This window comes from Gorilla gorilla, chromosome X (assembly GCF_029281585.2).
Source record: "Gorilla gorilla gorilla isolate KB3781 chromosome X, NHGRI_mGorGor1-v2.1_pri, whole genome shotgun sequence".
In the NCBI taxonomy this organism is placed as follows: domain Eukaryota; kingdom Metazoa; phylum Chordata; class Mammalia; order Primates; family Hominidae; genus Gorilla; species Gorilla gorilla.
In genome coordinates, this window is record NC_073247.2 from 59065934 (window position 1) to 59082721 (window position 16788).

General features: G+C 53.3%; 1 protein-coding gene across 2 annotated transcripts; it reads left to right on the forward strand.

The window, feature by feature from the left end:
- The first annotated feature begins 2301 nt into the window (after nt 1-2301).
- SUV39H1 (SUV39H1 histone lysine methyltransferase) lies at nt 2302-15760 on the forward strand. Of its 2 annotated transcripts, none has more exons than XM_055375724.1 (6): nt 2302-2618; nt 5650-5795; nt 6841-7503; nt 13014-13160; nt 13247-13376; nt 14181-15760. In XM_055375724.1, exons 1-6 carry the CDS (start codon nt 2567-2569, stop codon nt 14312-14314), a joined length of 1272 nt encoding a protein of 423 aa, XP_055231699.1. In that variant the 5' UTR covers nt 2302-2566; the 3' UTR covers nt 14315-15760. The 2 variants fall into 2 exon arrangements, with proteins under 2 accessions (XP_055231699.1, XP_004064151.1); XM_004064103.4 differs by lacking the exon at nt 2302-2618 and adding an exon at nt 3054-3550.
- The last annotated feature ends 1028 nt before the right edge of the window (nt 15761-16788 follow it).

Consider the following 16788-nt stretch of genomic DNA (forward strand, 5'->3'; position numbering starts at 1 on the left):
TGCCTGTAGTCCCAGCTACTCAGGAGGCTGAGACAGGGGAATTGCTTGAACCCGGGAGGCAGAGTTGTGGTGAGCTGAGATCACCCTACTGCACTCCAGCCTGGGCAACAGAGCGAGACTCCGTCTCAAAAAAAAAATGTGGTATACACAATGGAATACTATTCAGCCATAAAAAACAATGAAATCATGTCTTTTGCAGCAACATGGATGAAACTGAAGGCCATTAATTTGAGTGAAACAACTCAGAAACAGAAAGACAAATACTGAATCTTTTCACTTGTAAGTGGGAGCTAAATAATGTGTACACATGGACATAGCATGTGGAATTATAAACAACACAAACTTGGAAGGGTGGGGAGGTGGGAAGGAAGTAGATGATGAGGAAATTACTTAACGAGTACAATGTGCATTATTCAGGCTATGGATACAGTAAAATGCCTGACTTCACCACTACACAATGTATCCGTGTAACAAAATTACACTTGTGGCCTGGCGCTGTGGCTCATGCCTGCAATCCCAGCACTTTGGGAGGCCAATGCACATTATTCAGTTGATGGATACAGTAAAATGCCTGACTTCACCACTACACAACGTATCCATGTAAAAAAATTACACTTGTGGCCTGGCGCTGTGGCTCATGCCTGTAATCCTAGCACTTTGGGAGGCCAATGTACATTATTCAGATGATGGATACAGTAAAATGCCTGACTTCACCACTACACAATGTATCTGTGTAACAAAATTACACTTGTGGCCTGGCATGGTGGCTCATGTCTGTAATCCGAGCACTTTGGGAGACCAAGGCAGGTGGATCACTGGAGGCCAGGAGTTTGAGACCTGCCTGGCCAACGTGGTGAAACCCCATCATCTCTACTAAAAATACAAAAATTAGCCAGGTGTGGTGGCACACGCCTGTAATCCCACCTACTCAGGAGGCAGAGGCAGGAAAAACGCTTGAACCTGGGAGGCAGAGGTTGCAGTGAACCGAAATCACGCCACTGCACTCCAGCCTGGGCGACAGAGTGAGACTCTGTCTCAAAAAAAAAATATTATATTTGTACCCAATAAATTTATACGAAACAATTAAATGCTTCTGAGATCTGGCTTAATGGTTGCTCAGCCTGCATTCTGGTTCCACATGTAGGTCTGCTTGTGAAAACTCATTACAGTGTTCACCCCTGGTCTGTGTACCCTTCTGTATTTGTGTTACACTCCAATCTGAGGTTTACATTACAATAGGTCAAACCTGTGAAGCTTGCAATGAATAAAACCTTATATTGGCTCCGGCACTGGGCAACGCAGTAATCATTAAATTAATGCTGAATGAACAGACAACTGGCTGGGAGTGGGACACGGTAGCAATAAGATGGCCTCTTAACTTTTGAGGTCTCCTGAAAAAGTGCTAGTCCAGAATGATTCACTTTCCAGATGAGCAGGAGACACCCACCCCAAGGTCACTTACTGGAGGTTTTACAGACCAGTTTAAGAAACTGCCTAAGATCAAGTAATTTAGTAAATGGCAGAGCCTGGATATGAGTCCAGGTAGTCAGGCTCCAGAATCCAGGCTTTTGCCCACTACTTTATAGTGTTTGGGGGCACTACTGGCGACAGACCCTTTTGTCTCCCCCTCAGATCCAGACAGGCAGAGGTCCTGTCTTAAATCACTCTTGTGGGTCGGACAGGTCTCCTGGACACCCGGGAGTGGGAGAGCCCTGCTGCCCGAGGAGACTGGGGGTACATGAGGATGAGCACCTGACTCTGCTCGAGAAGGAATAAGGGAGGGAAGGGGATGCATGGTGGGACTTTCGCTCCTGTCTGTCCCACTCAGGGCAAGCTGGGGCTGACGGAACCTCAGACCAGCCAGTCACTTCTTAATGAGCTCACAGCTGGACTGGCAGGCAGACAGAATATCCGTTTGGTTAACTGTATAACTGTTTGGTTGACTACAGAACTCATGGAGTGACAGGGAGAAGGCGCAATTTGAGGACCTGACAGCGCAGTTTCCTGAACATCTAACTGAATGACAGCCTGCCTAGGACTGGCTGGGGCTGGTAGCCTGACAGTGGAAAAGACAGGCAGCCTCCTGAGGACCTTGCAGGCTGGCTGACTGATGGCCCGTGGTGCTATTGCCTGCCTGGGTGGCCGGATGTTGTGAATGACTATTGTCAGGAATCACAGCTGGCCTGGGGGAATGTCTAGATGTTATACTGTCTGGCACCGTGTAAAGGAGGGCCACCTGGGGAAACTTCAGGCTAACTGATCAACAGATCCGTGGCTGCTTGCTAGGCAGCTGTATCTGGTGATCAACTATCCACGCTGCTCGAATCACAGCACGCTGGAGGGTCTGGCTGGGTGCTCTGACTGACTGATCACCTGACAGACGGTGCGGTCAGTCGGATGCTGAGAATGACTGACGATGTGATGAGGGGCGGATTGAACGAGTCACAGGCCAGCTGGCCAGGAGCAAAATCGGCATAGCTGTCTGACTCGATGGCTGTACGTGGTTACGGACTGTCTGCCCTGATAGAATCTCAGCTTCAACGCATCAGAGGAGACTGACTGACCAATGGTGGGGATGAGTCGCCTGAGAAATGACAGACTGGCTGACCCACTGACAGGTGGTGTGGAGGCTTAATCGTACCTCTAGTTGCTGTGACTATTTGCTTTGAGGGCCCAGCTGGGTGTTGTGACTGATCGTGGTGTGAATGAGAAGTAATCTGAGGGAAAGACAGTGACCAACTGATAGTGCCCGACAGGGCTGTATTAGATGCTGACAGTGACAGCTTGTCCCGATCTAATCACAGCCCGCCTGGGGGCACGGCTGGATGCTGCAGTCTATGAGAGGATTTAGCCAGGGAGAATCGCAGCTGGTCCCAGGGCTATGGTGGGTGGAGAGGAGGACTGATTGATCTGCTGACAACGTGAGGACAGGATGGTCTTACGGAATGATAAGGCAGGCTGGCTAACAGTGCTGTCTGCCTGCCTCCAGGGAGTCGCCGCTGGCCAGGGCACAAATGGAAGCCAGTATTGACTGCCCGGCAGTGTGGATGGGGGCCGGGAGTCTGACTAGGCACCTGTCTGGGGCGACCGCCTGAGCGGTTGGATACGGCACTAGTCCATCTGGGAGCCCCGGCCTGCTTGGGGTTAAAATGAGATGACGGGCTGACTGACGGGGATAACAAGGAGTATGACAGGACTGAGGAACCACTGCGACTGGCTGATAACGTGATTGGCTAGCAGTGTGACAGACAGACCAGCGCACGGGCAAGGCCTCTGGCAACTTTAGCTACCGCCGCTGTCGCTCCCGCTGCCGCCGCCGCCCAGACGCACTCTGGGAAAGCGCGGCGAGCACCCGCCTCCGGGACCGAGCCGGGCGGCAGGGAGGGGTTCGGTCACGGCTCTCCGGTTGGTCCGCGCGGGTGCTGCGAGTCGCGAGCCGCGGCCAATAGGCTGCGCGTTCCCGGCCACGCCCGCGCGAGCGCTCTTCTCGCGAGGCCGGCTAGGCCCGAATGTCGTTAGCCGTGGGGAAAGATGGCGGAAAATTTAAAAGGTGAAGCAGTGGAGGCAGAGGCGCGGGCCCGCTGGCCGGGCCGGGTGGGCTGGAGGGGTGGCGTTGCCGGCTCGGGGCCCCGGCGTCCGAGGCCCCGGCGCCGGGAGCCGGAAGCTCGGCGCGGAAAGGATGAGGCTCGGGGAGCGCGGGCCTGGTGCGCGGGGCTGGGCGGGGCTCAGGGGAGGGGGCGCGCGCCTCGGAACGCAGCGGGCCTGGGGCTAAGTGGGGACGCAGGAGGGGGGCGCGCGCTGCAGATCGCGGCCGGACCGGCGCGCGCACGCGCGGGGGCTTGTCGGGGAGGCCGCGCCCGCGCGCGGGAAAATCGGCCCCTGGTGACCGTTACCCATTCGGTGTCCACGCGAGACGCCGGAAGGGGAGGGAAGATAAGGGGGACAGACCCCCCCTTCAGAGTGCGGGGACAGGGAACTCTTCTGGGGGAACGTATCGCCTCTCGGCGTGATGGGGGAAGGGTTTGGAATAGAGGATCTCCCAGAAGAGAGAAATGGGGCCTTCCTAATAGGACAGCTGGACTCCCCCATGTGCAGGGAAAGAGGGGTGACTCAGTTATGTTGGGGGGCCCCTCTATGTGACAAAAGCCGCAGGGAGGATGGGTTCCACAAGTGGGAGGACCTCCGAGGGGTTCAGGAGAGTCCACCTGTGGCCAGTTCCGGAGCCAGCAGCTGGAGGGTGTTAATTGGGACCACTTAAGTGGGGTTTCAAATGCAAGTGAAGGAAGGGGTTTGCGAGGACAGGCTGTAGGGAGAGGAAAGCGTGGGCACAGGCGGGCTCAGTCTCCACTTGGTCTTGCCTAAGTAGGGGGGGTAGGGCTTGCACACGAAATAATTTTGAAAAGCTCTTGTACGTTTTTAGGTTGACATCTAAAGTTTAGGTGTGATTTTTGCAATGGGAGGCAGAAAATATTAAACATTTTAAAAAGATGATATAGGATGAGGACTGACTGCCCTTGGAATGTTTTGAGACATGATTTGATAAAATGGCTTCTAAAGCACATTGATTAAGAATGTGCCTTGAATCAGAAAGAAATCTGTTTTTTAAAATCCGTGTGTCTTACAAAATTTTGGCAGTCCCAGAAATATACCAGGTATATTTAAAAGAATCAGTGTCACTAATCTGTACCGCTTTGCGTATAAATTCAGAGCATAACCCTTTGGATGAGCTTTACTCTTCACAGAAAGATGGATGAGACAGAAAGTCAAAATGCAGCGTGAAAAAATATACCTTGTGGATTTAAGGCACCCAGATTGATCATTTAAGGAGCCTTCCTGTAATGTAGTATCATTCCACAATCTCTTGCTCATAATTCCGAAATCTAAAAAGCCCTGAAAACTGAAATCCTTTTCTTAAATTTGGCACCATTTATGGCAAAAGTAGATTATAAAGTGGAACTCTTCTGTGAGGCTATTTTATATCTCTATTTCTCCTATTTAATGTGGGAAATTCATACTTTTGCTGCAGGATGGTTAATGCATTTGATTATAGCTTGATGTCCCCTGGCCACGCTGGGGGTGTTAGGTGATGTATGGGATATCCTAGAACTAGTCTTGTAAAATCCAAAAAAATTTGAATTCCAAAACACATCTGGGCCCAGGAGTTTGAGATAAGGGATTAAAGACCAGTCTTTCCAGTTACGCCTTTGTTTGGTGCCCTGGAGGTTTTAATCTTGTCCTCCCATCCGCCCCACCTCGGGGCATTGCATCCTACTGAGATGGGGGGTTGTTCTCTTTCTTTTGCAAAGTGGAGAGAGGGGTGATCAGGTCCTGAACCCAAAGCAGGTTTGCAGGCAGTTTTAGGAATGACATGGAGTTTGAAGCTCTGGAAACAGATTCCTTTAGGACAATTCATGTTGCAAACCCCGCTTAGAGGTCTGCTGCTCCAGGGGCAGCTTTGGGCAGTGAGTATTGGGGTTCAAAGCACATTTCTGTTGTAGAACAGTCTCAGCACTGGGGAAGGCCTGTGGATTAAATTTCCCTGACTCTTAGGCAGTCTTTGGGATGTCCCAGGGAGGATTTGGGGTCCCCTTTGACTCCTGGCCTAGTCAGGCTGCCCAGTAATAGTTCTTTCTGCCCCACTTGATCCAGGCTGCAGCGTGTGTTGCAAGTCTTCTTGGAATCAGCTGCAGGACCTGTGCCGCCTGGCCAAGCTCTCCTGCCCTGCCCTCGGTATCTCTAAGAGGAACCTCTATGACTTTGAAGTCGAGTACCTGTGCGATTACAAGAAGATCCGCGTGAGTCTGGGGTGACCATGCTCTGGGAGGGGATAGGTCACAAGGAAGTTAGTGTCCTGCCCTCTTGTCCCCAACTGCCCACATCTGTTTCCAAAGGGAATTTTCTCCTTTGACCCTGAAAAAACAGGATGAATAGACCCTTTTATCCCTATGTTACAGATAGGAAAACTAAGTAGCTTTCTGGGCAGGAGCCGGAATGAATTCCCAAATAAATCTCTTCCCATCTCCCTAGGAATACAAAGTAATTGCAGAGATTGAGATGCTGAACCCTGGAGTGGAAATGTCAATAGCTAATGGCTATTGAGCACTTTCAGTGTGCCAGGCGTTTCCTCTCGGAAACTCATTTAATCCCCTAACAACTGTGAAATGGGGATAGTTATTGCCAGAAGGGGGAGTGGCAGGATGGTTAGGAGAACAAACTGGAGTCAGCATGCTTGGGTTCCAGTCCTGGTTGTGTTACCCCAGGCTACCTACCCAAACCTTCAGTACTTCATTTTCCTTGTCGTAAAAGAGGGATAACTAGGAGCATCTACCTCATGTGGAGTTGTGAGGATTAAGTTAGTTAATAATACATGTAAGCTGCCTAGAACAGGCAAGGACTTGTCAGGGTCCAGGTGAGCCAGGGTGGTGGCAGTGATGATGGTTTGTCACTGGACGTATTTTGAAGGTGGGGCCAACGGGATGTGCAGAGGGTGGGTGTTGGAAGTGTGAACAAAAGAGGAGTCAAGGATGACTCCAGGAGTTCCGGTCTGAACAGCTAGAAGGGAGGGAGCTGATGATGGGGAAGACCAAGGAGAGGAGTGGGTTTGGGAGATTAATTAAAAGTTGGAACAGTTTGGACAGACAGTAAGGGGGAGAGGAGGATTTGAACCTAGTAATCCTCACTCTAGAGCCCATGCTTTTTAACCACCGCATGAAGTCATTCCAGAAAAGGGGTGGGGTGGGGTAGGTGTTATCCATCAGCTTTGGGATGGAAGCCCCATGAAGGCTGGCCCAAAGATCTCACTACTTACGGTACCCCCGTCCCCCTACCCACCCCCAACAGGAACAGGAATATTACCTGGTGAAATGGCGTGGATATCCAGACTCAGAGAGCACCTGGGAGCCACGGCAGAATCTCAAGTGTGTGCGTATCCTCAAGCAGTTCCACAAGGACTTAGAAAGGGAGCTGCTCCGGCGGCACCACCGGTCAAAGACCCCCCGGCACCTGGACCCAAGCTTGGCCAACTACCTGGTGCAGAAGGCCAAGCAGAGGCGGGCGCTCCGTCGCTGGGAGCAGGAGCTCAATGCCAAGCGCAGCCATCTGGGACGCATCACTGTAGAGAATGAGGTGGACCTGGACGGCCCTCCGCGGGCCTTCGTGTACATCAATGAGTACCGTGTTGGTGAGGGCATCACCCTCAACCAGGTGGCTGTGGGCTGCGAGTGCCAGGACTGTCTGTGGGCACCCACTGGAGGCTGCTGCCCGGGGGCGTCACTGCACAAGTTTGCCTACAATGACCAGGGCCAGGTGCGGCTTCGAGCCGGGCTGCCCATCTACGAGTGCAACTCCCGCTGCCGCTGCGGCTATGACTGCCCAAATCGCGTGGTACAGAAGGGCATCCGATATGACCTCTGCATCTTCCGCACGGATGATGGGCGCGGCTGGGGCGTCCGCACCCTGGAGAAGATTCGCAAGAACAGCTTCGTCATGGAGTACGTGGGAGAGGTAGGGAGATGGGACCCGGTGTGTGTGTGCAGCTCTTCCCACCCTGTGTTCACAGTGTGCACCCAGCTCTCCTCACTGTGTGTCTGAAACTCCCTGCTTTCCCTATGGGAAAGGCCTGGGAGACTGATCTGAGTGTCACAGGGACATTGGGCAGGGGCTAGTATTCCAAGCTGGTACACACCAGCATGACCATGCTGGTGGTTACGGGAACACCAAAATACTTCTGCACTGGGTTGACTTTATCAGGGTACTTAGCAAAGAAGAAAAGTGGGAGCTGAGATCCAGGCAGCCTTAGCATTCCTTGTAACAGGCCATGTGGTCTGGCATAGGGCTGCATCAGCTAGAAAGGCACTTCCTCTTCTCATTTCACAAGGGCCCATCTTATCACCAAGCAGTATCTGCCTGAGGAGCATTGTTTTACCAGTCTGCACAGAAGGAACGCAGTCTGGAGTAGGATGAGACATGCCTTGAACAAAGGTTGGCTAACTCCTTTAGACTTTCAGGACACTGGGGAAGGCCGAGTGTATTAGGCAAGCCAGCCATTGTAAAAACAACCCCCTCATCTTAGTGACTTTGCACATTACAAGTTTGCTTGCTCATGGAACAGTCTATTGTGGGGGTTTGAGTGGGTATCCTTTCACACAGCAACTGGGACACCTAGGCTCTTTCCCTCCTGTGCCTTTGCTGTGCCTTGAAGCCTTGGAGTCACCACCAGATCCTCAGCATTGCCTGGCAGGCGGGCCAAGTGGGGGATAGAAGGGGCCCATCCTAGTGGGCCAGGCCTAGATGCAGCACCCATCACTTCTGCCCATGCTCCACTGGCTGGAACTGAGTCACTGGCCTTACCTCCATGCAAGAGAGGCAACAGGATGTGCTTTAGCCATGTGCCCAGCTGCACAAGGCTAAAGCACAGCCATAACTAGCAACTAGATAACCAGCAAGTATCTACAACAGAAAAATGTCACATTCTAAGATGGGACGCAGTTAGCATTTGGGATGAGATGATTTTTTGTTATGTAGAACTGTCTCATGCATTGGGGGACATTTAGCATCCCTGGACCTTGACCATTTAAATCCATGAGTGTACCCTGTCATAGTGACAACCCCAGATACCTCTATATATAGCCATAGGTCCCTTAGGGGTGTGATATAGTTGGAAAGTGACAGAAACTGGCCTGAGGAACACTCACATGAGGGTGTCCACACTGTAGCACTGATACTGATGACAAGGAGAGGCTCCTACTCTGAGAAACTGTACAGAGGGTCACATCTGACAGGGACAGAGACAATCTTGGGTAGAACAATCTACACCACAGAGGACCCTGACAGTCCGGGCAAGGAGACAGCCACACCCTGTCCAGATAACCCTGCTGGCCTGCTGGAGGAGATGTCTACATGCCACAGGACCTGGCCATCTGGAAGGAGGAGGTGGGGAGGTGTCCACACCCTGAGGGCTCCTGACAGTGGGCGGGGGAAGGAGTCCTGATAATCTGCAGGAAGTCCATGTCCCACAGTGACCCCAGTGACCTGGAGGAAGAGCTTGTGCTCTCCACACTCTAGAGGACCTGGTGGTCTGACTTAGGAAGTGTTCACACCCATGTTGTCATGACAGGAAAAAGAAGTGTCCTCACCCCAGAGGGATCCGGACAGCCTGGAGATCTAGTCTACACCCAAGGGCACCCTGACAGTATCGGGGGAAGTGTCCATGCCTTCAGTGTCCTGACACTCTGGAGGAAGTGTCCAGAGGTTGAAGGAACCCAAACTCTCTGGAGGAGATGTCCAGACCCCATAGGACCCAGACAGTCCACCGTCCTAGGGGCTGCACAGAGCAGGAAGTATCTCAGCCTCACTGTACTGGCATCTGGAGGTAACACTGTCTACCACACAGGGTCCTGACAGTCGAGGAGGAAGACTACACCCCAAGGGCAGCCTCAGACCCTCCTGGGCCTGAGACTTTTCTGGCTGCTCTTCCTTAGTGTCAGTGTCTTTAATCCTCCCAGAGATCCTCTCAGCCCTGTCCTCACCCTTCCTGCTCTCCACACATTCTTGCTGCACTATTTCCTGACCGCCCTCCAGCACCCTCAGACCCATGGGTCCTCCTGATGGTGCCACAGGCCTCCGGAAAGAGCCATACTCATCTTCCCGCATCCCCCTCTGAAGAGACAGTATAGCAAATGGTTAGGAGGGTGGACTCTGGATCCTGACTGCCCGAGGCTGAATCCCAGCTCCACTACTCATCAGCAATCACTAACCTCTGTGCCTGCATTTACTACTCTGTAAAATGGGAACAATAATAGCACTCACCTCACAGGCTTGTTACAAAAATTAAATGAGTTACTATGTATCAAGCACTTGGAAAAAGCACTTGAACAGTGTTCAGTACACAGTAAGTTTGATACAAACGTTATCAGCATAGTTCAAACTTCAGCAAATCCAAAATGTCTGGAAGACCAAGTTTTTTTGTAACCCATCTGGCTACAGGACCCAGCCTGACCGGATAGGGTCCTATTTGTAGTTTTTATTTATCCTACTTGGGGTAATAGTCATACATTTAGTTGCAGCAATTCTAATTTACTTGATTCTGTAGTGCCGTCCCAGATGCTGCCAGGGTGTTACGGAATCAAGGGCCTATCTGCACACCATGCTATCTACTGTCCTTCTTCAGCTGGGACATGTACTGACAGTCTGTACCAAGAGCTCCCTCCACGGGAGCTGCCCTTCCCTCCTTTGCAGCCTCCCACATTGGGTCAGAACTTTCACGTTCCTGCAGAACATTCCCATCCTCACCCAAGAGACAATGCCAGCCTATTTTATCCATTCTAAAACATGCATTTTCTTCCTATTTTAACATCCCGGAAATGAAGATGTCTTAATTAAATCATGGTGTATCATTTATAATTAACAGCAGTTTTTCCTTTCTTGGTAAAGGGCACATAAAATTAAGGGTGTGCCTTACATTTATAACTGGTCCTCATAACCACTCCTAACATTGCTCACTCTCCTATCAGAAACAGGAACACCTTTCACGTCCATGATCTTGTATGGATCTTTACAACAGCCCCTGTCAGGTTGGGATTTTGTCACTGTCATTCCCATTCTGCAGATGAGAAAACTGAGGCCCAGAGAGGTAGAATAACTTGATTAAAATCACAAAAGTAGTACAATGGATAAAAAAATAAAGGCCCAAATAATGTCTAAAACTGGTACCCTGCCAGGCTGTAGCTTTTTTTTTTTTTTTAGCTGAGGAAACAGGCACAGAGAGAACATTCAGGATCCCATATCCAGGAGGGGGCAGAGCAGCAGCTGACTCCAAGTCTTCTAGTTCCCATTCACGTCAGCACCCTCTCGGAACTGCCAGCTTACAGCCTGTCTTTTCCATTCATCCTGGAGAGCTGTTAGGGAGCAGAGACAGGCCCATCTGTTCCCAAGCTTTCAGGGTTGACCAATCGTTAGCGAATGGGACTGAAAAGAAGACGAGAAGGAACCAGGAAGTGTTTGTGCCCTGGAGGGCCTGCAGTATGACTCACTCCTGGTGAGACTGGGAGAGCAGGTAGTGGCAGAATAGGCATGAAGATGGAGACTAGGAAGGATGTGGGCACTCCTCCTGGCTCAAGGAGGGCCTACGGTGAAAAAGATGGCTCATACCCCACCCACTAGGCCTGTGAGCCTGGGAGAGGCTGCCCTTTGATCCCAGGACTTGATCAGACAAGTGGCCAGCTTCTGAGGTAGGGGAGGAACGGGAAGCTTGGAAGGCTGCCTAGAGAGGTCCCATCTGTTTGAGCTGATGCCACAAGGAAGACTGTTCTCCAGGAGATGAAGGGAGACTGATCTTGACATATTCCACCCTCATGTTGTGGCCCTTAGGAGAGAGTCCCCACTCTTCCACCAGGTGGTAAAGCCCTTTTATGATCTGCAACTCGTTTTAGAGAATCCGTCTCTTCTCCATTCCCCCTCAAGCCCTAAGCACTGTTTCCTGATCACAATCTTAACACTGTGGGTGTGTGAATCTGTCTCTCTGTAACCAGACTTTGACCCCTTGAGGGCAGGGACCAATCCTGGTTCCTGTGTATCCCCTACCCACCTGTGACCCCTGAGAATGGACCGGGCCTGGTCCCTGTGTCTCCCTGATCAGACCGTGAGCCCTGCATGCTGGGACTGGGCACAAGGAAGGCCTCAATAAAAACCCTGGCAAGGGAGCCAGGTTCCTCAAGGAACAGAACTGGAGCACGGGGCAGTGGGTAGTGTGGCCCAAGGCAGGGTAAATCTTGGTTTCCTCAAGGCATTGTTAGTCAGCCTTTGGCATGGAACACAGCCTTGAGGGGACAGCCAGGGAGAACACCAGTGTGGCCATCCTAGCTAAGGAGATGGATTCCCAAGTCAGAAGGGCATGGTCACCGGCCCACATGAGGGTGAGCAAGGAAGGAAGCCCGAGAGGGGTCTCTGGAGAAGGGAGGGGAAGGAAGAAGTGTGGTGGGGGAGTACTGGAGCTACCTGGAGGGCCGCCACTTGGACAGAGGACAGGCTGCTAAGCCAGGAAGCAGAATCAAAGTAAACAGCAGTCCCCATGTGTCTCCTGTGTGCTGTGCACTGTCCTTGGCTGAGGTACAGTGGGACCCCTACCCAGGGAAGGGCCTGGTCGCTACGCTTGGGGATTGGCAGGAGGCTGCCGTTGCTGGCCTCAGGGAAGAGGGGCCATGGGGCCGGAGATTTGTTGGGTGGATTGGGAGGCAAGGACAGGCTGGGGCTAGGATGGCAGCAAAGCTTCCCGTTTCCTAGGACAGGTAGGGAACCAGCTGGGGAGGAGGCACCCACTGCCGTCTGAAGCACCAGTTGGCACCGCGCAGCCCTGGGCCGAGGGAGAGCTTCTCTCACTGTGCTCTCCCTTCATCTTTCCTCCTCCTCTGCTGCTGTCTCTGAAGTGTGTGGCCTCAGCCTCTTTCTGGCTCTCTGAACCTGGGCCTCCCTCTGCCTCTGCCTCCACCTCTCTTGTCTGAGGCCCTTGCCCCCTTTCCCCATGGCCTGGGTCTCTTCTTCCCCTCTCTCCACGCCCTCCCTGCTGGGTCCTGCATGGGCTCAGGCTCCCTTGCCTGGATCAGTAAGTATCTCTCCCTGTGGCACCCTGGGTCACTTTCTTTCTTGCCCTTGCTTTGGTCTCTCCTGATCACCTTCCTGCTCCGTCCCAAGGCACTGGAGGCTCCAGGGGTTCTTGGGCAGCTCTTGCTGGGTGGCGGCAGGAGGTGCTCGCGTGGCCCCAGTTGGGCCCTGCAGCCAGGCCAGCCTGCACTCACTGCCAGGGACTCCTCCTGCTAGCCAGAGGCCTGAGACGGGCCGGGCAGTTGCCAGCTGAGGCCCAGCTCCTCAGGAAGGGCCGACAGACTCTCTGAGTCACTGCCCATGTGTGTCCATGGGCAGGGGTGCCTCCTGCTCCCTGTCCTTCAGAGGTCAGGAGCAGTGCCGGCTTTCCTGAGACTTCGCGGCCAATCTCCCCTTACCCATGGCCCTTTCCCTAGATCATTACCTCAGAGGAGGCAGAGCGGCGGGGCCAGATCTACGACCGTCAGGGCGCCACCTACCTCTTTGACCTGGACTACGTGGAGGACGTGTACACCGTGGATGCCGCCTACTATGGCAACATCTCCCACTTTGTCAACCACAGTGTGGGTACCCCCGGCAGGCGGGCAAGGGGTCGAGAGGGGCAGGCTGGGGCCCCTCCTCACTCTCCCAACTGTTCTTTCTCGCCCAGTGTGACCCCAACCTGCAGGTGTACAACGTCTTCATAGACAACCTTGACGAGCGGCTGCCCCGCATCGCTTTCTTTGCCACAAGAACCATCCGGGCAGGCGAGGAGCTCACCTTTGATTACAACATGCAAGGTGGGGGTGGCAAGGGACTGGGGGCAGGGGCGCACTGTGACTTGGGACACAAGGACCCCTCCCAAAGGCACACCAGTCACTCAGAGAACCAAGGAAAATTCTTTAGCGGGAGCTTTAAGATGCTCTTCCTGACTCCCAGTCCCCCATTCGGGCTACCCCTGCCTACCCCTCGAGTCCCCTCATTCCCAGCCCCTGAACCCTAACCCTGAGGCATTCATACCAACTTCTCCCAAGATTCCTGGAGAGTTAAGAAACTCCTGACTCCAGTCTTGACTGAGTTTCCCTCATCCCCCAGCCCCTCCCCACTCCTAGCTCCCTTTGGCCTTCTTCATCCCAAGCCTCTGGACACCCTTGTGGCCTCCAGCCAGTCCCCTCCTTGATAAGCTAGCCACCTCTGAGACCCTCAAGGGCAGGTCTTTGGCAGGAGAGTTCAGATGTACCTCTGGATGCCCAGGTGGCCCTCTATTCCTGCCCCTGCCCCCCCAACACCTAAAACGACCCTCCTGGTTCCTTGACGGCTCCCTGCCTCCCCCAGCATTCCTCAACCCCTGGCCTGAACAACCTCCAGTGCTGAGCCCTGGCCCTAGCCCCAAACCACCAACCCTAAGATCTCCTCCCAACTCAAATCCCAGAGTTGCTCCCAGCCCCAAAGATCCTTGGTCTCATGGTATAAAGGGTAGTGGGACCCTTCATCCAGGCCTTCTAACAAGTCCCCTGCCTCCTTCCCTACCTTCCTCCCTCCCTCCTTCTCCCCCTCCCTCCCTGCCTCCTTCCCTCCTCTCCTCCCTGGCTGTGACTCCACAGTGGACCCCGTGGACATGGAGAGCACCCGCATGGACTCCAACTTTGGCCTGGCTGGGCTCCCTGGCTCCCCTAAGAAGCGGGTCCGTATTGAATGCAAGTGTGGGACTGAGTCCTGCCGCAAATACCTCTTCTAACCCTTAGAAGTCTGAGGCCAGACTGACTGAGGGGGCCTGAAGCTACATGCACCTCCCCCACCGCTGCCCTTCTGTCGAGAATGACTGCCAGGGACTCGCCTGCCTCCACCTGCCCCCACCTGCTCCTACCTGCTCTACGTTCAGGGCTGTGGCTGTGGTGAGGACCGACTCCAGGAGTCCCCTTTCCCTGTCCCAGCCCCATCTGTGGGTTGCACTTACAAACCCCCACCCACCTTCAGAAATAGTTTTTCAACATCAAGACTCTCTGTCGTTGGGATTCATGGCCTATTAAGGAGGTCCACGGGGTGAGTCCCAGCCCAGCCCCAGAATATATTTGTTTTTGCACCTGCTTCTGCCTGGAGATTGAGGGGTCTGCTGCAGGCCTCCTCCCTGCTGCCCCAAAGGTATGGGGAAGCAACCCCAGAGCAGGCAGACATCAGAGGCCAGAGTGCCTAGCCCGACATGAAGCTGGTTCCCCAACCACAGAAACTTTGTACTAGTGAAAGAAAGGGGGTCCCTGGGCTACGGGCTGAGGCTGGTTTCTGCTCGTGCTTACAGTGCTGGGTAGTGTTGGCCCTAAGAGCTGTAGGGTCTCTTCTTCAGGGCTGCATATCTGAGAAGTGGATGCCCACATGCCACTGGAAGGGAAGTGGGTGTCCATGGCCCACTGAGCAGTGAGAGGAAGGCAGTGCAGAGCTGGCCAGCCCTGGAGGTGGGCTGGGACCAAGCTCTGCCTTCACAGTGCAGTGAAGGTACCTAGGGCTCTTGGGAGCTCTGCGGTTGCTAGGGGCCCTGACCTGGGGTGTCATGACCGCTGACACCACTCAGAGCTGGAACCAAGATCTAGATAGTCCGTAGATAGCACTTAGGACAAGAATGTGCATTGATGGGGTGGTGATGAGGTGCCAGGCACTGGGTAGAGCACCTGGTCCACGTGGATTGTCTCAGGGAAGCCTTGAAAACCACGGAGGTGGATGCCAGGAAAGGGCCCATGTGGCAGAAGGCAAAGTACAGGCCAAGAATTGGGGGTGGGGGAGATGGCTTCCCCACTATGGGATGACGAGGCGAGAGGGAAGCCCTTGCTGCCTGCCATTCCCAGACCCCAGCCCTTTGTGCTCACCCTGGTTCCACTGGTCTCAAAAGTCACCTGCCTACAAATGTACAAAAGGCAAAGGTTCTGATGGCTGCCTTGCTCCTTGCTCCCCCACCCCCTGTGAGGACTTCTCTAGGAAGTCGTTCCTGACTACCTGTGCCCAGAGTGCCCCTACATGAGACTGTATGCCCTGCTATCAGATGCCAGATCTATGTGTCTGTCTGTGTGTCCATCCCGCCGGCCCCCCAGACTAACCTCCAGGCATGGACTGAATCTGGTTCTCCTCTTGTACACCCCTCAACCCTATGCAGCCTGGAGTGGGCATCAATAAAATGAACTGTCGACTGAACAAACCAAGATGTGAGGTGCTTGTGTGGGTGGGGGTTGAGGGGATAGAGGCTGGGAGCTGGGTTTGCCCAGGAACATGTTCCTCAAACCTCAGCCATTTGACTCTAATCCTCACAATTTCAGCCCCCACAGCATATCACTTACACCATCATCTATATAACATCTTGACCTAAAATAAGTTTGTTTTATACTTAAAATGCACTTAAGGCTGGGTGTGGTGGCTCACATCTTTAATCCCAGCACTTTGGGAGGCCGAGGCAGGCAGATCGCTTGAGCTCAGGAATTCGAGACCAGCATGGGCAACGTGGTGAAACCACGTCTCTGCTAAAAATACAAAAATTGGCCAGGTGTGGGGGCATGTGCCTGTAGTCCCAGCTACTCAGGAGCCTGAGGTGGGAAGATTGCTTGAGCCTGGGAGGTGGAGGTTGCAGTGAGCTGAGATCTCACCACTGCACTCCAGCCTGTCTGTCTCCAGAAAAGAGCCAAACCCTGTCTCAAAACAATACAATTAAATTGACTGGTTTAGACTGGCCGTAACTGGTTTTGACTGGACTTGACCGATCTTGACCTGTGTTGGCCGACTTTGACTTGTCATGACTGGCTGTGACTGGTGGTAGCTAGCTGTGACTGGCCTCGACTCGTCTTGACCATTCAGGACTGGCTTGGACTGGGATTGACCAGTTTTGACTGCTTAAACTGGCTGTGATCAGCCTGGACTGGCTTGGATTGGCCTGGACTAGCAGGGACTGAAATGGATTGGTTTTGACCAGCTTTGACCAGCCTTGACTGGTCTTGGCCTGCTGTGACTAACCTGGACCAGCTGTGACTGGCTGTGACCATAATTGACTAGTTTAGACTGGCCATGACTGGCTTTGACCCATCCTGACCAGCCATGACCAGTGGTTTCTGGCCTTGACCAGCCATGATCTCTGGTAACTGGCCTTGACTGGCCATGATCGGCTTTGACCAACTTAGACTAGCCATAACCAGCTTTGACCAGTCTCGACTGGCCATGATTGGTGGTGACCAGCCA